The sequence below is a fragment of the Opisthorchis viverrini genome (genome assembly GCF_000715545.1).
Source record: "Opisthorchis viverrini unplaced genomic scaffold opera_v5_15, whole genome shotgun sequence".
In the NCBI taxonomy this organism is placed as follows: domain Eukaryota; kingdom Metazoa; phylum Platyhelminthes; class Trematoda; order Opisthorchiida; family Opisthorchiidae; genus Opisthorchis; species Opisthorchis viverrini.
The window spans coordinates 1,056,635-1,079,639 of record NW_008751671.1 but is presented as its reverse complement, the minus strand read 5'-3'; the positions used below and the strand labels follow the sequence as shown (position 1 = coordinate 1,079,639).

At 45.0% G+C, this 23,005-nt stretch overlaps 1 protein-coding gene across 1 annotated transcript; it reads right to left on the bottom strand.

Moving 5' to 3' along the window:
• Window positions 1–345: 345 nt before the first annotated feature.
• On the bottom strand, window positions 346–15,221 carry T265_01391 (hypothetical protein; the record flags this gene model as incomplete). Its single annotated transcript, XM_009165417.1, has 4 exons — window positions 346–943; window positions 8,706–8,879; window positions 11,074–11,166; window positions 15,075–15,221. 4 exons carry the CDS (start codon window positions 15,183–15,185, stop codon window positions 773–775), a joined length of 549 nt encoding a protein of 182 aa, XP_009163681.1.
• Between the last annotated feature and the right edge of the window lie 7,784 nt (window positions 15,222–23,005).

Below are 23,005 nucleotides of genomic sequence, written 5' to 3'. Positions count from 1 at the left end.
GTAAAAAAACTGATATCTTTCGTATGTCCTCTGCGCGTAGAAGTCACGTCTCTGATCGACGACACAATATTGATGTTGCGTAGTCACATCATCTGGTTTCAACAGATAATTAGAACAATTCGCCAAACCTGGAGTATAACCTCAAGAATCTTGAGTAGTTCAGTCAGGAAACTGAACTGTCCCGAAATTTTAGTATTGCAGCGTGAATTCGAGGCCAATAATTCAACAAAAACTGATTATGGGACGCGTCGGTCAATCGAATCAGTTCCAGAGAGACCCAACTACACGGGTGAGGGCGGAATGATTACACAACCCTTCTTCTATCCGTTAATGAGTATTGAAATAAAAATTATGAATCTATCAATCAAGGCGATGCATCCGGTAATTGTGATTTTAAGGATGAGATCTGTACATTCCCTCAACCAATCCAAAATTAAGTTAAAAAGGGGTTCATGTTATCGTTAGACACATCGACATGGGCGCATGGAGTGAAAAGTGAAAACTGTACACTCTCCACGTAGATCACATTGGAATTAGGAGCGGTGAATATTGAAGCAGTTGTTTTTAGAACATAAATCGTTCCTACCTGAAGGCAAGATAGTCTGTCATCATTACTGTAATGATCGGAATATAACAAGGTACATGTACAAAATGACGACCCCACCTAAATAACCGAAGAGAAAATAAGAAAAGGTAAAAAGTTTCATCTATATCTTGTGAATTTGAAAATGACTCATAGGGAACATAGAAATGCGGTGTTTGAGCTTGTGGTTTAAAATAATTGGGAAGGCAGGGATTGGGTGTCAGCAAAATGCGCAAATTCCAGAATATCTTGCTCAGTGCACTCAGAACGGTCCCGAAAGTATTCACGCAGGCACAAAGACATTGCCGTATTCAGATGTCGAAGGATAACGTCCACATCACTCCACTCACTTGTTCCAATCTACAAAGGAATAAAGGGGAAAGAACAAGGTCACGGTATAGATAGAAATTGGAACAGGAAACGAATAAAAAAACGAAGAGGGATTAATTGGGGATCTGATGATATCAGATATGGAATGTCCGGTACCGAAGCAGGTTGTCTGCTTAAAATGCGCATCGCAAAGAACGACAAGGTCAAAGTGCGAACTCAGCAAAATGGTCCATCTCAAAAGGATTACTATAGTTTCGAAGCTATAGGTTCCAAAAAGCAGCCAAAACAATTGCTATCCAAGATGTGACTGTCGTCACTGTCAATAAGGGCGCACGGTTTGATTACATCGAAGAGCGGATAATGATACACCAAACGGGTATAATCGTCGACTGAAGGAAGAGTCGTACGAAGTTACCCTCCTATATTGTTACCTCCTGATCGGCACCCGAAGCTTATCTATGGATCACAGTTTGTTTGAATGCAGAAACGCTCACATTTCGGCATAACAGTTTCGTAGGCAAGGAAAACCAGCCGGGCGTAGTGATTGAGGGGGCGTTACGGGATAACAAGCATCACTGGCTGGTAGGCTTCCTAGACTACTATGAGGAAGCTCATCTGCAATGCGTCTTCATATGACACCGAATTTTCGTCTATGGTTCCCCGTATCCGTTGGCGAGCCAAGACGGATAGGTTTAGACTGACTTGGAATAGGATAAGCCGTCCGTTGTTGAATCTGCAGTTTGACTGCTGCATGTTTCCATTGGGTTCCTTTGCCCGATATCGAAGGACTCGTTGCTCACAGCTTTCCAAGCTAGTGTACACGAATTGGTCCGAAGTTTTTCGAAAGTGCACAAAGAATATTGGCCGGTTCATGCTTTCCCACTGTTTCACCCCATTACATTTGTCTTCCAAGTGTTCGCGACTTATGTTTTATTCACAGTAGATTGGACTACCGGTTGTCTGACGTCCTTACTTGTTTCAATACGAATCAATACGTTTGAGCTTCCGAATGAGAATTCACCCGATAAGTTTGTTCATGCGCTTACCAGGAACAGCGACACAGGTTTCCCGGCTGAGTGGAGTTGACCAAGTGGCTAGGTGAATCAGCGTCAGCATGATATGGTGATGTTGGAATTTCCCTCAAGATGCGTAAATTGTAGCTCAGGTTGAACGCACTCGCAATCGCTTGATCGTGATGGATACGGCATAGAAATGGAACAGCTGGGGACCTTTAGGGTGATTCTAACTATCCACACATAACGGGCACCATTTAGAACCCCAAAATGGGCGAGATGCCTCAAGTGGTTAGAGCGCGAATTTACTGACCGCAAGGTCCGTGGTTCGAACCCGACCTCTGCCTCTGGACTTCCCCTGTATAGGCTTGGGCAACCTGGCAGTATCCCAGGCCTCGTGCAACCTTTGGGTGGCATGGCAGTTGGGCACCGAAAGGGTGCTATAGCTGAACGATTATTATTAGAACCCCCAAAACTGTACAACATAGGTACATAGGATACCCGTTCTGCACGGTGTGTGCAGCATAAGAGGTCTTTGGTCGTTTCTAACTCCTAATGCTACCAACTTATCGGCTTGGGAAAGAAGAGATTTCAAGTGTTCTAACTTTGGGGCTATGACGGCATGCCATGATACTATGTAGGCTCCAGGAGAGAAGCAATATTTTGCAAATTAAACTGTTTTAGTTTTGGTACCTCCTACAGGCAACATGGATGTTAGACAAGTGGTCGAATTTGGGAGTTTTCTCGCGAAGAGGACTGCTCAGGTAGGGTATTGCTAAACGTGGAAAACAGGTTGCACGGCAGGTTTCATGACTATGCGGGATCCATTCTTATGGTCTATGTAGCGAACCATGGCGGTTCGTTGGGCAACGAAGCCTAACAGAACGACCGGTTGCAAATCAAACAAACCTGATTAATAGCCATGTTCGGAATTTATTCGTGGGAATACTTTCTGGGATAGTGTTCCAGTGCAATTCTGGAGTAGTTTTATGAGGATTGTGCATGTTCACTTCTCGAGCTTTCGTATCCGCATGCACAGTAGTCCTCGGTGTAGACCGGGGGTGCAGTAACTGGTGGAGCTTATTTCCCCTCTTTTGGAAAACATCCATAAATATCGATTTTTGTCTCTAAGCATCTGGTTTCTCACCGTAACAGTACTATATTGACTGGTGTTAGACGATGTCAAGTCGTGTATTGATTAAGATGATCACAATCCAAACTACCACATCCAGCAAGTAGTTAACCTTTCACTGTCCTAAAAGACTGAAGAGCCTGTACCAGCAAAAAATGGACTGATCTGACAGGAGCGTATAATGTTCAGAAAACAACGGTCTAATAGCTTGCCACTGCATTTGAAAGACAAGCCCAGGTGCACCCTCGGTGGAAAAATCTTATTTCAACCCAAATGTTGCAGGAACACAAATGGCACGAAACCAACAGCTGTTGGTTCAGCACGGTGTACGAACTAATAGCTGACGATTCAGTCGAGACTAGCTTATCGCGAAGCGGTGTTTCAAGACGCCGGACGCGATGCCGTATACAGTGCGGGTGCACCGGACATCAGTACATAAAAATATGCAGCGGTGTGAATGGACAGGGGCGACATTGGGCACACATTTTGGCGTATGTGGTTGTTAGGGTGTTCGAGCTGATGAACGAACAAAGAGCTGAGAGAAAATATTCCGGGCTGTGCAAAAACGCAAACAGGCACTGTTTGGGTGACGGTTATTGCTATCCAACTGATTTCGGGGATAATATGTGTAGCAGTCTGATAGTGAAACTGTTAAAGCAATCGGGAAGAGGGCTATCCAGGAGCATTGTCACTCCTGTAACAAACGGTTTGCTTTAGTAACGGATTTATACAACTGTTCAATTAGAAATCCTCATTTTCACCAAACGTTGTCTTCAGCGGGTGCGCAATCCGAGGAGAGCAGAAGGGCAAGGGAAAAGCAATAAGGAAAGTCCAAAGTCAAAATGCAGCCTGATGGAATGAGATGTCATAATCCGACGTTTCGGGTGCCGTGGGCGAAATTTTTCGGAGATTTTTACAATCAAGTGAATGCAGCTGATTGTCAAGGTAGTGCTGGATGAACAAAATTCCATACGTCTTCCGTGCTAGAAGCCATGGTCTCGATTATTTACCAGTTGAAGAATATACGAAACCTGAAAATTGTAATGCAAGTATAAAGACGTAGGGGGGGGGGAGGAGAACCAAATCGGCGTACATCGGTCTGACTGATAGATTCTGCAGCAGGAGGGTAACAGTGGATAACGATCCATACCGCGTCCGTTGAGATCCAGTGAGATGACTTTTTGACACTACAAGTGGCGCCAATTGGCAAACGCAATCCTGGCCTCTGAGATTTGTGTCTATCACACTGTCTCAGAGATAAGGCAACTTCCGAAATACGTATGATGTTCCAGACTTCCACTGTCATTTCTTCAATACTTAGAGGCATGTTCAAAGACTGTACGACCGACAGGACACGAAACACGACCTTGAAAGGCTTTTTCTAGTAATGCTTGCTGTTTTCGAGAACGGAAACAATGTTGTCTGTATGTTTCAGGTCGTCAAGGTTTCTGCTCATTATTTCTTGCCTGCCACCTTAAAATCCTAACGATCTGATCTTTCTCGATACTCTCTTCAAAACCGCATAGTAACTGTGCTTCCCTGCCCGTGCCGGTATACCGGTGACTATGTCTGATTGGGAAAATGTCCACCCCGAGTGATGCTGTTCCTTTTTTTTTAACACCGTTCCCACAATTCTCGCCAGTCATGCTTTTATTCTGACTGTAACATTATTATCGTTCCTGACGGTATGCCACCCACAAGTTGGGTGCGAACGTGAAAGGCTGTCAGACGAGCTGAGCGCTGGGGTTGGAAGAATGATTTCGAAGTGCCTGCGACCGTAAATATTCCGGCTAACGGAAGTGGGCGACCAAAGGACCTGTCAGTCTATTGGGTGGAATCATCTCTCTGTAACAGGACAACAGTGCACATCATGATGTAAACTGTCCCACCCAACTGGTTGGGATATCTTTCCGTTCACCTAGTAAGTCACAGTGTGCTTTTGGTGAACACTGTCATTTCTGTGTTCTGCATAATCAAGTGGGAATGATCCACAATTTTGGACAGCATCAGTGTATGTAGTTGCCCAAAACTTCATTTTACACTGACTTAAATTATCTAGTGATAATTATCAGATGAATTTGTGCTTCCAACGACGGCGCCGGCAGCCTAACATTCAAGGCATAGCTGAGTCGAGAAAAAACTGTAATTTTCTGTAATACCTTCTGAAACGACCTCAACAGAAGTGAATCAGTTCTCGTGCATTTTGAACGAACTATCAAAGCGTATGCACCACTTTAGTCCACAGGGTCATTCTCAAGGCGTTGTTTTTCTGAAGAATCACAAGGCAAAATCGATTAGCCCGTAGAGAGTTTACAGAAACAGTTGTCCGAAAATTGCTCGGACATAACACAGACCAGCGAGTTGTTCAGAAACATAGAGACGACCAATGAAGAACCAATTCGTTGCATCAAACACAGTGCACACACAGTTACCAAGGATGTTCTGCACAAGTTTCTTCAAGTTGCAACTCAGATTTACCTGGTTTGAAAGAGGTACAATGCAATCACAATAGGTTTTTACTCCGCGATGACAGCCCGCTTCGCTCGCCGTATCACCGTTTTCGATGGATCCATTTGTTCAAACTCATTTACTTCTTGCTTTGTGCGACGAAGAGTTCAGTTCAGTACTTTTAATGTACCTCTGATTATTATATTGCGACTATGGCCGGCGACAATGTTGAATACGTGCTGGGATTCTGCTTCACCTAACAGGGCGACAAACAACTGCGTTTATAGTGTGGTCACGTGTTATCATCGATACGCAACTAAAAACCGTAGGTCGTACGAATCGGAGACACATGCCGGATAATGCCATAGTAAGCAGACTACTGGGCGGATTGGAATGAAAGTTGAGGTGCAGAGACTGGACATCATGGAAGGAACAGTCCCGAAAAAATACAGCAAAAAACGTACAAATGACTCAGTGTTAGGCTGAGCCACACGTGAGACTTTTCGTAGCTTGGTAGTTCCCCGACTGTTTTAAACTACCGGTAAAGCAAACCCATAATCGACCGGTCATCCACTGAATAATTGGATTCCTCCGAGCATGAGGGAAGAACGCTCGCCAAAATTTGTTACTGCACGGTTTCGTCAAAGTTGAGATCTTGCCTGTGCTCTGGCATGATGAAGTTGGAACGCCGTGTGTGTTCCGTTATACCAAGTCTTCTGAACAATCGGAGCACTCACCAGGTATCATCTGTGTTTCAGTTCGACTTCGAAGGTTTGAACCAAGAATCAAGGATCAGACCAGTATCAGGCTCACAATGGAACTCCGCTAGGCTGTTGGCGATCGATCCGACGGAGTTTGCATCTGGGGCGGAATTTGGTGGTTGAATTGAGTTGCCACGTCAAAGCTTCGCAATTGTACCTCTTCAAACTGGTTTTGTGGCGGCAATGGAATTTTCCTCAAAGCTTCAGTAGTTATTGTCAGATTTGCATAGATTCGGACGTCGCCAACCTGCTGTATCTAAATGCTCTCTCGCTCCAGAACTTTGGTGTCAGAAAAAACTCGCCAATAAGGAACAACCTCATTGCGAACAAGCAAGAGCAAAAGATACAAGAGGCCCCGTGCTATTTAAAGGACACTGTTGACATTGATCCAGGCTGTTTGATCAGCGCTCGATGAATAACCATCATCTTCCATGAAATGTCGGAACACATTTTATTGTCGGCCGTTATTGTCTGGTGTGCCTGATCACCCCTAGGCCGTTGCTGAATTGACTGGCCTGGACGCTTGCGGGCTTCCCTACTGAGATTTTGGTGACGTTTGATGGCGTCAGTAGGTTTCGGACATTCTGGGATTGTTTTTAGCAATCTGACCTTGGCATAGAGTACATAAACTACCCTTTTAAGACCCACTGGACTGCCTTAGGTGCTCAGGGTGGATATGCTAGCCATTGTTTATCCTCTCGCGGTAAAAGTTCGTTCTGTTTGCTTGAATTTTCCAAGAAATGTGCATCAATCTTGCAAACATTTTGCCAGTCCTCAGAGCCATAATATTAGTCACCGAAAGGCCAAGAGTTTACATTCACGACATGGTATCCTTGACGTTAATGTCAAGGTACGTTCATTTCGATCTATTAAATGAGTAAATTTGTCACTAGCATTGTTTGCACTGACAGCTTAATGGTAAATGACTGTCTGGGTCATTGTTACCTGGCGGTATATTTGCAGCGTCAGTGGGACATACGGGTGTTTTGCAGTGGAAAACAGTAAAGTCTAAAGGCCGAGTTGTGTTGTGTGATTCGGGGGAGCAGGCAATGTGTAGACTGCGAAGAATTATCTCGTCCAAACCTTTTTGTGTTGATATATTCACGCTGGTGCATTGATAGAGAGATAGATAGATAGGTAGGTAGGTAGACAGATGGATGGATGGATAAACTTTCTGCTTTCTCCGATCAGTCGGATTGGCCAAATTTTCACAAGTGAGTTGGCCGAACCACACTCAATTACCTGACTAAACCGGTTGAAAAACGCAGCGTGAGTAGTAGTCATAATGATAGAGCAGATGGGTAAGATCAAGCAACAGTGTACTCGTCAGGCGTCAACGGATGAGGGAGCATACATGAAAGTTATGATCACCGCTACATCAATATTGGTTGACTGTGACGTCTCCCGTCTTCCTCATTATTCTAAACGGTCGAGTAGGTCAACACATTCGTGGCTAGGCCGGCGAATCATATCCTATAATTTACCCATGGCTTTTGAAACGTGGTTCGACCATGGCCATTGATTAAGTAGAAAGGTGGACTAGAAGTGCACCGGTTTCATTAATTTACCGATTATTCCGATTAGTCGGTTAGTCACGAATGGATCAGACGATTCGCACCAACTCGTTTGATGACGCTTGTTGAAACGTGTGGTTTCATTCAACTGAATCTAACAGGTGCTCACTGGACAACGTGAAAACCTATTGCTACGTTCGATGTTCTCGGAGAAAAGGAGAGCGTGCACAGCCATGTTCAGTGCTGGATTGCCAATTAAGTGACCACAACTGTACCTTTGGGTATAATTAACGGGTTGTTCATCCCAGATATTAACTATCAGCTCATCCCATCGGTATTTGATTATCTGTGTCCGTTCAGTCCTGATTGCGGGTCCACTATATACCTCATTTAACCACCATGGGTTACCGTGCATTTTCTCGTCGTTGCATCGCAAATGCGTCGCGATTCGCTGGTTTATGTCTAAGCGATTGCTAGTCTGGAATTAGGGTTCACCTGGCTTTTTTCGAAGGAGAACCAATGGACTTTTCAACAGGTTATAGCATCTCATATCCGCTTTCATCCGTTTATCTAAATCGGAGCACCTCCAACAGGTGAAGGCAGTGAAAAAAACATTTTCGGCCGAGGCCACAAGGTAAAAGGTTTCCAAGCGCATGCAGGTCGTCGCTGACAGATCAAGTGATTAACCTATGAGATGTCGGTCCGTCTCCCCTATACTCAGTGGGTGATATCGCCTAACTAAACGAATTTAGGAACCCCGGCCTCCCACTTCGCTGCTGGTTGTCTCCCTTATAAAAAATAAAGCAAATCAACAGACAGACAGCTAGTCGAAACTTTGTCAGCATAACCAACGCCACATTTTATATTGCAGAAAGCTGTGACGCATAAGTGGGATAGTCCTGAGCAAAATATTCTGGAACAAACCTTATCTAATAGTACGTCCGGAAATTGTTGCGCAACTTTCCAAGCAAGGTCTGTCAGATCAGAAAGTGTGCTGGACCTGTGAGGTAGCCACCGCTCATCCAGATAGCGCTGTGTTCTGGTCTTGGACATGAGCAGCTGAGCGAATTTCAAACGGTACTGCCGAGTTACAGGATCCTTTGGAATGAAAAGTAAGCAGGATACAAAGAGGTACAGAAAACAGGGTCACCGAGATGCAGTGCACGGATTACGGGTCTTAGTAAAAGCGTTAGCCACAAAAGTAAGGAGCAGTATATCACAGTAAGAATGGTTGTGAGACTTGTAGCAATAACCAAGGCCCCGTTTAATGGATAACTATTACAGCTGAGAACAACAAACAAACCTCTTGATCGGTTTCACACTTGATCCCACTGATAATAGACTTTTCTACTTCAAAGTAATCACTTTTTCAAGGTGGGTGAAAGAACAACCAACCAAAAACGTTTTAGAAAAGAGTGGAAAACAATCAGTGGTGAATCAACCGTACCCTGTTCGGTCGTGCCCGGATCAACTTGCCGAATAGCCGAGCAGCACATTGTGGGAGAAAAGAGTTAGATCAGAAGCATTTTTACCTATTTTACCGCTGCCCGCTAGCCTTCCTCAGCTGTCTTATAGTCTGCGACGCGTTAAACGAATTTTAACACCCACTGAAAAAATGGTTAACAAATTTAACGCCATTTGGCCTCAGTTTGTTGGCGCACTGACTCAGCGTACAAATGACAGTTGGACATGTTGAGTTGGTGTTGACAATTAATTACCCCTTGAACTCTACTCAAACAACTGACCATGCTGCTGTTTGTGTCTAATACGTAAGTATAAAATAATGGCTCACATGTAACATCCTTTCGGTGCCTAGCTACAAGCCATCCGAGGGAAGCATGAGACATGAGATACTGCCAGGTTGTCGAAGCGCAGACAGGAGCAGTTGAGATACTGGGGTTGGTTCCGAACCAACAAGCTTGCACCTTAACTCCCGAGCTACGCCAAGCTTTATTACATGTACTGACCAAAATTTTAGCCAGCTAAAATCGAACCCATAAGTGGCCGCGTTCCAGGCATCAAATATTGGGAACATGTGACTGTTCTCGTAGGTACATGCACCACACTCCCTGCAAATACACGTCGGTGTGACCGGTCGGTCGGAGAAAGCATGACACTGGGTCGATAAGTAGGGCGATCGCAAATTTGGGTGAATGTGATTGAGAGAGATCAATGGGCCAGCGCGAGTGAGTCGGACAATTCAGTCAATCAATTCAACCGATTCGCCCCAACACGCCCGACTACAAATTCTAATTCTGAGGTAAGTATGTGATCCATACTGACTTCATCCATAGCATGTAATTTACTCACGAAAGGGCACTGTGTCGATCAGGTATTCACGTGTAAAGGATCACCGACGGTAAGGTGCTACGGTTTGCCGAATCTATTACGATCAGAAGATGGAAACCAGAACTACGTAAACAAAGGGCAATTAACCTGCTTTCGACATTCCGATGGTAAGGACCTTCGTACTGTTTTATTTATTTATCTAACATTGTGCTGCAGTATACACCCGAAGAGACAGCAAAACACACTCAGTGTATTATGCAACGGCTTGTTTCTCTCTGCTCTCTTCAAGTTTGTGGAGAAGAGCCGTGTTTCAAATTTGTTATTTGTATTCTCGGGACCAACATCGGTCAGTCGAAACAAACGAGGTAGTGGATGTTTGTACAGAATGTATAGTATTTTCTTGGGTTAACGAGTTCTAGAGGTGCATGCGGCTCCGTAAAATAATGTGTAGTTCAAGGAGTGAAAAGTTCTAAATCCGGAGTGCAACTAAACAACCTTTATGGGTGAAACATGAATCTATCCAAAGTAGTAATCAGTTGAATGTATATTGTATATATGAGGAACTTCGACACATTCACATGACGTCACTTTGGGGTAAGGCCTCTATAGAAAACACAAATGCGGGTCAGGTCAAGCAAGGTATGACTACACATTAGGGTTTTAGACTTTCTAAAGTGCGACATATAACAAACTTGAATGTATATCGAGCGATCTTTCCCCTCTGAAAAGACCGACCAAAATGAGCTTCTCTTGCCATGCGATTCCCCCAGATGACTTCTCACAAAACACACTTCTACAAACTAGTTGAAAGTGATCTCTTTTAGGAAGGGATCCTTCTTAAAGATGGACTCCTCAAAAAGGAAAACTTAGTCATTGCAACAAGATAGACCACAAAAGTGTGACAAGTGTAATCGAACGTCTCAAGATGAAATACAGGGTGACCTATGAATAAAAAACGAGAGGATGTGCTGACTAGGTTGAAGAAGCGGATGCATGAACCTACTGTGCTGTCCGCCGGAAAGTGTCGATTAAGCTCCTGCAGGAACACAGCCATATTTCCAGATTCCGAAAAGGCCTCCAGGTGTAAATGAATAATCTGCATGTAAAGCAAAGAGGTGCAACAAAACAAAAGCCAAATTGAGAGATTTGTGTAAGTCTCCGGGTTCGGGTCGACTAAACAGCATTCGCCTCGAAATCGATCGAAGCGTAACACAGAATATGCGGAGATAACCCCCGTTTATAGATTGGTATATACTGGTAAAGGGTGACTTAACTAAATCTCCTGTTTATGCTATTCTCCGGCTAAATGTGCTATATAAAGGCCACATCATGTTTAGACTGGAGTGATATTCGAAACATCGAAGTAGTTAGTTGATAAGATACTACTCAGATGGTTGCTGAAGGTGAGAGATTCAGTTGAGTCCCCAGGTGAGACCATCTAATCTGTAAACACACATTTTGGTGACGGGAACTAAGGGATTAAAATGGCGAAGCTGGCAAAATGAACCCTCAAAGTGTTTTTATCAACCCCACAAGTTGCACTTCATAAAATGGAGTACAGTGAGAATCGAATATTCAGCGATCTTAAGAGTAAGGAACAACTTTAGGGAACACGCAATTTAGCCTTTGCCTGAAGATAGTCTCTCTGAGAGACGAGGCAAATCCATTGACGAAATGAACATTACGCACATTTCCTGTCATTGCGTCTATTGCGGTTGAGTCATTGGTTTTACATAGGCAAACACATCGTCCGTTTTACGCGCATCCAATGCACCAAAATATTTACGGCGCCACCCGTTTTCTACGTGGTCAAAGATAGGTAGCCGAGCTTCTCAGAAAATAAAAGGATCAGGAGACATGTATTCAAATCAAAATTTCAGTTATAATTTCCGAACAAGTGAGGACCCAAATGGTTAAAATATATGCAGAAGAGATCGGTTTTTGTCCCTCATCACCACGGTCGGTCAACACCTGCACTTCTAGCACCCTAAAAGTGTTTGGCTGGTGAGTGACATCTATCCTGGCTAATCTAGAGCAGCACTAAGCACGCGGGCAAGGTCAGCTCAAGCAACGTAAGGTTTTGGCTTCGCTCCCGACAAGTGAACCAACATTGATGAGATAACAAAAAAATATCATGGATGGCTAGCGTCGGAAACAGACTTTCCGATCAACAGTGCTTAAACAACTAGAGGACTGCAGTTCCTGATAAACTCTGCGGTCGCTTTGTGCAAACCCTTAACGATAACTTCTACCTGAGAGAGCAAGTTCGGCGGGCAAACAGGTAGAAGCCAGTCGGCCTAAGAACGATGATAAGAGTGAGACACAAGAAACTTTATCATAGAAGTTATCCACCGGTTCCTTCGAACTTGCTCTATTAATGACCAGGTTTAGGGTCAAATAACACGTGGTTAAACTGCGGATGCGCTTAGGTAGAACAAAAATAAGGCAGATGCTGTAAAAAGGTGGCACCTTGTATTCTCATCTCACACCACCGAAGACTATGATCCCTATGGAAGAACTGCGACCCGAAAAATTTGACAGGGGCCTGACTTACAGATCTCCGCGCCTTTGTTAAATAGTTAATCATTGGTTCCCGGAACGAACAAGATGGTTGGTCCATCGACTGGATAAACGATTCAGTAATGGCGATTAGCGAGTCCAACCATGAAATTTGCGCCTGCAGTATGGACTGAGAAGATTTTGTCGGAGGATCTCGAGTGGCAATTAAACACCACTGGGCAAGCGGGGGAACGTGGTAGGAAAATTGATGGAACAAGAGTAAGACTGGGGAAGACAGAAACAGAGGTGCGACAGAAAAGGGGTTAAGCGAATGTGCTGGTATGTGGCAAGTGAATGCATGTTATCGAATACACAAGAAGGAATGTACACGAGCCAGAAATTCGCCGAAAAATACAAATGCTCAAGCCTAGTTAATAAGCGGTCATCATTAAAAAAGTTGCAACCCATGAAGTTTGTATCCATTCAGAGCCCATGAGTATAGGAGCTATTAGAGGTAGTTGACTAAGAAACAGTGGGGGGAAGTTGTTAATTACCACAGCTACCACAGCGTACAATCATGTGGCTGACCGCGTCTAAGGGGTATTCGGCATGGTCCGTAAGACGGTGTTCACAGAATACAACTACTAGTGTAACGACGCATGCGAGTAGTGCCTGGCCTTTTCCAAGCTCCGCCACCGCATCTGACGAAAGGTGGATGTTACTACGGAAACTACGGAACCGCTTCGAAGTGTTAGTTCATTATTGTTAAATATTCAAAGAATGTCAAGGAAAGTTCAAGGGGGCGCTTGAGAATGTTCACTTTTTAAAAACTGCAGATGAGATATTTACATCCCTGTCTTACGATTTGTGACCATTTAGTTCGTGTTTGCCGATAAACAACTTCGCATTGAAGAGCGTTTGTCCTTTCACTCGTAGTTCAGCAGGCCAGTATCCCGAAGATTCGAGTGCTGAGGTAGGTGGTTTGCAGGTCACAGAGGAAAAACCCGAACAACCGAAGCCAAGATGAACACGGGATGGCAGGAGCAGACCAGTACAAGTTACGGCTTCATGACGTGCTAAGATTAGACATGGCTTACTTTGTTCCCCTCTATAAGTCAGTTATGACAGCTAGAAAACTTTGACAGCCTTAAGTGAAGTGGTTTCTACTCGATTTTAGCCGACGATGGCGTAGTTTGAAGTCTTGTTACGTCTTTGTTTGAACAACCCAACACTTAGGGCTGGGAATGACTAGTGGACCGCTCTTAAGACAAATGAACAAAAAAGGAAGTGAGCGTTCCCGCATTAAAGAGGTTGCCTTGAATGAGCTAATTCATTGAATGATTCCTGTATGATTCAAGATCAGTAGTGGAAAAAGCTGGTTTTGGGACGTTTACAAGAAGTTTCGGGAAATCGAGTATGGACAGGAAACAATGTCCAAGTAATAGTCTTCATGAGTATATCAACCAGATAAAAAGAAATATTGCTTCCGGATGCTGACTTTCGCATTGCAGTTGTACATAATGGGGGTCAGCGATGGTTTGAGACAGTCAGCATGAATATAATTCAATATGTAAAACTCGCACGAGGATTTCCCACGGTTTGTAGGATCGAACAAAAAACTAGTCGGCCCAATCAGAAGGGAGAAAGTTCACACCGACTCACCAGAGTGAGCTGCTTTGAGGAACCCTTTCCGAAGGGAAAACAGCAACAAATTTTTCAGTATGAACTCTTCAATAATGTCTGTGTAAAAATCGGAGTAAATCGGAGTAAATCAGGAAAACGCAGTTACCATAAGTGCCTTCTTCTTCATCTGCTATTGAGTGTGGCCTCTCCGTGTCTAGATCAACCATACTAATCTAAAAACAGTAGATTACGATAAATGTATCGAGCTCGAATTTTAACTAGTTCAGTCTGGCAAAAAGGCTTACTAAAAAAGACGAAGTTGTACGAAACAGCATTCTATTTGAGTGACAAAGAGAGAATCTGTGGAAATGCATGAAACTGGGCGGGAAAAGATGTCCATAGACATGGTCGGTGAAAAGAATCAACAAAGACACCTGTACATTTTCTTCGGTTTTATATCAGTCAGTCTTCGGTCGAAAGTATGCATCTGTCATAGTCTGAGCTTGTTTTTCCATGCGCCCTAGAGATACGTAGATCCAAGCCAAGAGGCAGAAATAGCCACAGGGAACAATGGTCTGGGGAAGAAATTAGGCGATAAACGTGAAGAAACCTACGGCATCGTAATCGTGTAGCAGAAACTGACAGTAGGTAGTCAACAACATCAAAGCCATGATTCCAAGACACGCGAGCTTTTTGGATAGTTTACTTCCAACCACCAACGTAGTGCCTAGCATTAGTTCGAACACGCCTGTGGATTGCATGTAAACTTGAGGATTAAGCTGGACACCCAGGTGACGAAATGGGGATACTTCCGTGAAATTTTTGAAGGTTTTGAGCTAACCCAATAGGCAAAGGATAGAATAGACAAACCTCAAAACTTACCATCTCACGGTATAGAGTAGTGTTTAGTCTTACTGTCTTGACAATTCCAGGTAGGATGAACAGAATACCCAAAACCACTGTGGAAACTTGAGTTCCCAAGTAGGATGCCATTGAAGAGGTATAAATGAATAAACAATGAATAAACAAGTGTGAACAATAACCTGAAATAAAATGAGAAATAAGTTGCGCATGTGATACCAAGTCGACTAGGCTTTAGGTTCTTTAGGTGAGATGCCACGCCATGGTATTTGGTACGAATAAAAACAGACCGATCAGAGAATGGGGATGTCGTTGGTCTGTTCGCTGAGCCAGGTAATTGGGTTGCACATGTTTATCAATTGAGGTGACATTGTCAGTGAGGTGTTGTGATGCGGTGTGGTGCGGTGCGGTGTGTCAGTGGAAGTGCGCCGGATAATTGTGTGCATATATCTAGCTATGTACTGTTATCTGGGCCTAATCTACATTGATCAATTGTTGTTTGTATCCGCAATGCTGTTGAATATCTCGGCTTATTTTCTCCCCAAGGTGCTTGAACTTCGATGACGTACTATGGTAGACGAATGGTAGAACGATGATTGGAGACGTCCACAACGGTATTCAGAAAAGCAAGTCGTCAGTGAGAATGCTTCGTTGTTATAGACCAAAGGAATTTGGTATAAATGAAACAGGCAATCGAATGAAGTTAGAACCACCGAGGATAAACTTAGTCAGAGTAGAAAATAGACTTATGAGAAACCGTCAATCAGGTCGTATCAAAAACTCATCCGGCTTCCAAATAAATACGACAGAATAGGACATTTTAACCAAGGAGCTTAAATTCCACGTCGAAGATGCGCCAGTTGGTAGTCACGAAATGTGTGTTGAAAACAAACACGGTGCCTCAGATAACCCAAAAACAGATCGGACAGACTAACAAACCAGCATTCCCAAGAGCGGTGATATACAAACAAACTTAGAAAAAACAAGAGGCACTCAAAAACCTAGAGGATGAAGAAACTATTACAACAAGACCAACTGACAGCTGACCACATTAGCGGTGAACAAACCTGACCATACTGAGAAAGTGAGACAACTGTTAGACGACGTAACCGCAAACACGCCAATGGACCATGACTCCAGTTGGTCGGATCCACAAGACTTCTAGGAAGGTGCAGACAATAACAGATAACCAGTCTTGGACATAAATGAACAGGGCTCTCGAAACTGGTGTGAATCGGTAAGAGACACATCGACCGAATGCACATTTACTACTACAGGAACCATTTAATGGACCACAAAGTCCTGCATCTGAGCTCTATACGGGAGAAAAGAAGCCCATTACAGAAACGTGAAATTGAGAACAAACAAGGAAAATTATTCGTTTCGAGTGCTAATAGGCAAGTGAGGTCCAAGAAATTTCATGCAACGAGGTCTACACACGGTGTGTAGGTGTGTGTTGCATCAAAAGCAGTAACAGGAACAAACGACCAGGCGGACGTAAAAGACATCTTACAAAGAAGCTCAGACTCCTGAAAATAACCCTGGAATGTTCAAAGATCACTAAGCATCGCCAAATCCACCAAAGTCGCCTTAGAACGGTCGCCGGGTGGGAAAAGCAAGCTGTCGACTGGGCTCACCAGCTGCTTTAGTGTTCAGACATGTTTACCAAACAGTTTGAATTCAAGGTCACGAGCGATCCTTAAGCGGCACCGAAACTTTTCCTTCGATTCTGCACTGGTTTGGTTGTAATAGGGTTGTCGTGTTTTTGGAGACTGACTTTATCCGTTAATAGATCTAAGGAGCCCAGACTGTAGTTGATCACAAGATGTTACACGTTGCGACAAGAACACTAAATTAAAAAGGAATCACGGTAGCTAATAAACCAGGTGCTGTGTTGAAGGTTGAAGGAGAGAATTGACAAAAACAGTGAAAACAGCGTGGCATATCAAATTGGCCGCATAAACTGTGAGAATTTTTACGTTGGACAAACTAGAAAGACGCAGTGTACGCACATAAAAGAACATTGTGCGGTAATCAGAGGACATCATCCATTATCCTTGGCTGCACGAGGATCAGAATCACAAGTTTATCATTATCAGCATCATCACCATTGACGACAACACCGGGTGATAACACTAGTGCTTTGATGCCCTACAGCAATATGAATTTATTTGAATAGCTCTATAATGGAAAGAAATGGAGGAGGGAAGGGACCTAGGGCCAATCTACCACAAACATCCGAGGTTCCTATACTAATACGCGGCCGCACAATCTGGATAAAACTGGCAGCATGAATGCCAACCGAACACAGGCAGTATCGAGCGAACCTCATCCTGAAGGGTGAGTCACACTGAGAGTACTACCCCTCTACCAGGTCAGAAATTGACCAGTTCTCTGCTTCTACCACTCTGGATTGGGCAAGCAAAGCAGCAGTCTGCGACAAACGAGAATTCGGCGCGCGCAACATATTGCCTAACTACCGTAGCTTTTGCTGCTGAACACATTATTTGATTGCCCCCCCCCAGAAACTCGCATTTTATCTGTCTTGCTGCGAGTTCGCCGGGACCAGCCTACACGAACTATGGTTCTGAGACAAGGGTTATCGACGACCTGAAGAGGTCACAGTTCCGCTGCTCGCAAAGACCACGTCTCAGCCGTACTGTAGCCTGATACGCACGTCCCTGGAGATATACCACCTTGCCGCCATAGGTGGCTGAAATCAGCAAACGCGATCCGAGCCTTATCTGTACATTGACCCCATCTGCCTCACTACAATCGGAACTAATACATCTAAAATACGGAAAACTCTCAAGAAGCCCTGGTGCCTCTTTTAATATGGTAAGTGGCGTGTTCAATGACTACCTGTCAAGGAGCACGACCATAAGTTTTGCGGATGCAAAGTGAATGCTAAAGTACGGGATGGCTCTGGTTAACTCGGCCAGAAACACCTGTACCTTTGTTTCCTCTTCGAAGACGAGAACGCCGTCCGCATAGGCCGGGGCGATCAACCAACTAAATTAGTTTACCAGCTAAACCCTTGCACCACGAGTGCAGTGAATTCAGATACTAGTTTCGAAAATCGGAAAGTGAGAGGGTGTGAAATGCGGTTACTCGTTGGAGGCGATGGCACGTTTAGTTAGTTCGGGAACTGGGTAGCTACATAGTGAAGGAGATACCCTTGATACACGAGCGCCACTGAATGTATGATTGGCCCATTTAGGCCAGTGAAATTAGCCATTTATGAGATGGGCAATCTGACAGTATCCTAGCTCTCGTGGTTCCTTCGGGTGGCATGACAGCTAGGCACTGAAAGGGTGTTAGAGTCAAACTATTTTTCATTTTTTCCCAGTCAGTAAATTCGCGCCATACCCACTGTTTCATCTCAGATAAGTACTACCGGGGTACGCCAGATGGTTTTAGGGATAAGGAACTCTCACGCTATATTTGAAATACTCATGCCTCATCCGTACTCCGTATGTCAGGAGACCGTCTGCTTCGCACAGCCCTTTTTACCAAGCCCTGTGCTGAGTGGAAGTAACCAAGAGGTGGACGGTGTGTTACCTGGCGACGAAAAATGAAAGAACAAACAAGTCAAGTGAGCTGGGTCGACAGCTGCCGCCTCTCAGCTCTCGTGCTTCCTTCGGGTGGCATAGCAAGCATGGGGTTTGGATTTTGTCCCACCCAGTCTTGTTGTAGCAATTTGCACTTTGCAGGTGAGAAGCGCATACAGAACCGTGCGGCAGAGTCATTTAGTTTATTTAGAATCGTCTGCATTTGGGAAGGATCTGAACCCAGGAGAACAATATTGTCCGCATGCTCAATGTCTGTGAGGGAACATCCCGAGAGCATTTCGACTCACGAATCTTCGGAGGTAGGCAGAGAAAATTCAAGCAGCACATCAACAACAAATGTGAAGAGAAAAGATGAGAGGGCAGACTTCTTTTGGTGAACTCAGTTGTATACTCGTACGCACCTACAGGAGTTAGCACACAGTGCCCTCATGAGGAATAGAAATTTGGACACCTTTGGTCGCCAGACACCACCAGTTTCCCACAATCGACAGTAAAAAGCAAATTTTAGATCAAGAAAAACGACCAACGTAGAACGCTTAAAAGAATGGTGCTGTTCAAGAATTTGTTTCAAGGTAAAGCTATGGTCAACACATCCTCGGCCAGGACGAAACCGAGCTTGATTTTCAAGGAAATGTCTTTCCCAATAATCGATCAACCTAAGCAAAACAACGCCAGAGAGCACCTTAGGTGTGTCGACTACCAGGCCAATGCTAAGATGGTTTTCGTATGGCGTACTTGCACCCTTCTTGAAAACTGGAACGAGGGTAGAGGAGCTCCATTTGACTGGTATTGTTTTCGTTCCAAATCTTCTGCAGTATGGATGTTAGATTGTAAACCACGCCACCTTCTTTGAAGAATGAGGGGTATCGACCATCAGCACCAGGCGCCTTGTTGTACTTGAGGATTAATACTTCACTCTGGATTTCTGTTGTTGATGGTAGGGTGGTGTCGATGTTCCATTCAGACCCGCTGGGTTTCTCCAGCGGTTGTGTTGGTGTGACTTAGCAGTATTAATCGGATGTTCACATCAGACTAAACCAATGCTCCGGAGGGACGATGGTTGAACACTGACATTGTTCGTGTGTCTTCTGCGCGTAGAGGCCACGTCTCTCATCCAGTAAGCTGAATGGACCACAATGCCGCAGTATAAGTTCTGCCCTTGACAGGCACACTGATGTCATGTCAGCTCCGCAGGTATCGAAGTTTGGCTTTCCCGATTCAAGAAATAATCTCATCTCCAGCTAGTCCATCCGAACGTATACAGCTGATCAGGGAAACAGATTTATCCACACGTTGATTGGCTCGTCTGCAAGCATGAGGTTTGGATTTGATCCAACCGATTCTCTTAGCAGCACTTTATACTTTGCAGATGAGAAGCGCATACGGAACCGTGCGACAGGGTTATTTAGGTTATTCAAAACCGTCTGCTTTTGGGAAGGATCTGAACCAAGAAGAAAAAGGCAGAGATTTCAAGCACCATATCGATACTGACAACATCGCCCAACAATGGTGCGCTTTTGAATGTTGGGAGCGCCTTTGTGCAATGTGTTGAAACGATGCCACATAACGTTCTTGCGCCTTTTTTGACGGTCAAGGAGCTCCATTTGGTTGGTATTGTGTTTTCGTTCCAAATCTTCTACAAGACGGTTGTCAAACTGTTCACCAGGACCTTGCCACATTCTCTGAAGAGTGCGGGTGCAGACCATCCGGGTCAGGCGCCTTATCGCTCTTCAGGATTGATATCTCATGCTGGGTCTCGGTTGCTGATGGCAAGTTAGTGTAGATGTTCACTTCAGGCCCGCCGGGTTCTTCCAGCGGTCGTGTTGAAGGAGTTTAGCCCAACGCTCAAGACGACGATTTTGAGTGAATAGCCGTTCCGTCTTTTTCGCATAGCGTTTCGCTGACACTTGACTTATTTTGACCGGTTGAAGAAAGAAGTTGAAAAATGGCACGGACGTTGCCTGCAGCGAAGGCCTTCTCCACCTCCTCGGCCCTCCAGCGTTGTCTTACTACAAGCTCCTGATTATTCGCTCTTTGACGGATCTACGTGCGTCATCACAGTCGATAGTTGTTGGTATGGACTTTCTGGGGGCAATAAGACCCGCAGACTACGACGATATCCAGTGTCCCTTTAGTTGAATCAGATGATCTGGACAAACAGTTCTGAAAACCGAGAGCACAGCTTCTTTAACTCGCCTCCATTCAAACTCCAAGCAACCTTCGTCATCTAGATGGCTGCGCGTTATCAGTAGCTTTCTAGCCAGACCAGCTCGATACTCCTCAACTAATGTACCTTGTCAAAGTTGATTAACTGAGCTGCTACGTCATGATGACTGAGGGCAAAGTGATAACCGGAGGGCACAATAGCATGATCAGAGTCAAGCTGTGTAGACCGGAAGGAACGACAGATTTTAATTAACGCTCCCCATCGGTGACTGATAGTCACGTGGTCCTACTGGGTCCACGACGGTCTTCAGGTAACTCGATTTGAGCGTTTTTGCTGGAAGTCCGTACTGGCAAGGAATAGACGACGATCTGCACACAATTGAAGCAGCCGCTCCCCAGTATCTATACGCCCAGCATCGACTCCAAATCTGCCACCTAACTGTGCCTCTCCCGGGCTTATTCACCCAACTTGGGCATTCATATCACCCGCCAGGACTACAATATCCGTCCTTGCTGCTGACAAAAAGTCGCTACACATCCTGATAAAACCCACCCTGTTGGGGCGTTGCTGTTACGACCTGCAGTGATCTAAACTGGGCCAGACAATCGCAGATCGCAAAGACGACTATTTACTGGGATACAGTCCATTAAGGAACTTTCAGCCTTAGAGCTGAGTGCAACTCCCACACCGTAGATACCACGAGTCACTGCGTCAGGATCACCAGATACCCGAAGAGTGAGATATGGAATATATGAGCTCGTCCCAAGCGGCCTGAGGAGCTCGACAGAAGTGGAGTATGCGTGTTTTGGAGATGTAGTATACATCGACAGAGGGGGAAAGCAAGGTTTTAGAAAGAGACACCTGTTGCCCAATTTAACATAGAGAACGGACATCAAAGGCCGCAACGTGGATCAGACGTTTTGTGGTTAGTAAGTTATTATTTTGGTTTAGTTCTCTGCGCGAAGGCTTAGACACGGAATAGTGGCTAGGAAATGGGCAAATAGGTTGATCGGACTGCGCTGTTCGATGGGTGGGGAGTGTGGGAGAAGGCCGGTGAGCGAAGAGCTGCAAGGGTAAATGATACTCTCCGGAAGAAGTGGTTTGGTTGAGGTACCCCACCTTGAGTCTTTGACTCAGAAGTCTGATCCACAAGGCAGTGGGAGGATGTAGGGTCGTGTTCGGGAACCCCACCCCAACATCTGACTCAAAAGTATGAACCACGAGATAGCGGTTATTAGGCTTTTCCTAGGGGGCCCTTCCGGAGCAGATGACGCAATAGTCTGAGCCACTTGGCTGCAGGGGGCCGGCCTAGATCGAGGGCGCAGAGAGTAAGGCAGTACTGAGTTCCAGCAAGTATAGCCTGCCGGAAAACAGAATCCCGACCACCACGACAAAGTGACAGCTTTAGGTTAGGACAAGGTCTTCGTCGGCAGCTATGTGCACACCAGGGACATGATGACGCCCTGCCACTATTCGCACTACTTCGTCGGTCACCACTTTGAATGGGAATGGAGAGGTTGGACATCCCTGTCAGACGCCACTTTTTACACAAGATCCACATATGCTCTCACACGCCTATAAGTATGAGACTCTTCGAGCGTCCTTGCTGAGAGAGCGTGTTAAGGAGAGCAGACCAGTAGACAGAATCAAATGCGTCTTTGAAATTAGGGAATACTATGATTGTGGGTTACTCATACATGTAGCATTATTTTACCATCTGACCAAGTGCAAATACGGGATTCACGCAAACCCTACGGGTCCAAATCCCGTTCACTGTCCCCGAGGCGACGACTCACGAGCTAATTTGAGGTGACGAAGGACAAATGGCGCCAACAGTTTCGTTAAAATGAGTCACTGTGATCACCATATTCACTTTTTGAAAACGGAGGCCATCGCCAATTATCCCGTTGCCTAAGAAACTATCATTTCACCAAACTGAGGCAAAGAGATCAGACTGAGTAATTCACCTCCAACCTTGAAAAATACGTGGGCTAGATCATGGGCACCAGGAACGCGGTGGCGCTTGAGTGAAGACAAACAGTCACAAACATCAGGCTGTAGGCGGTCCCAGGTTCTTCGTAAAGAATTCTAGTGCAGTCCAGCAATCTGATTAACTAGCAACAGATGGCCACAAGAATTGCTCTTTAGAGTGCTTGCCCCGGTGGTCAAGGCGTCCTTCATCGAACATGGTTGTGCCTTTGCACCTTGACGGT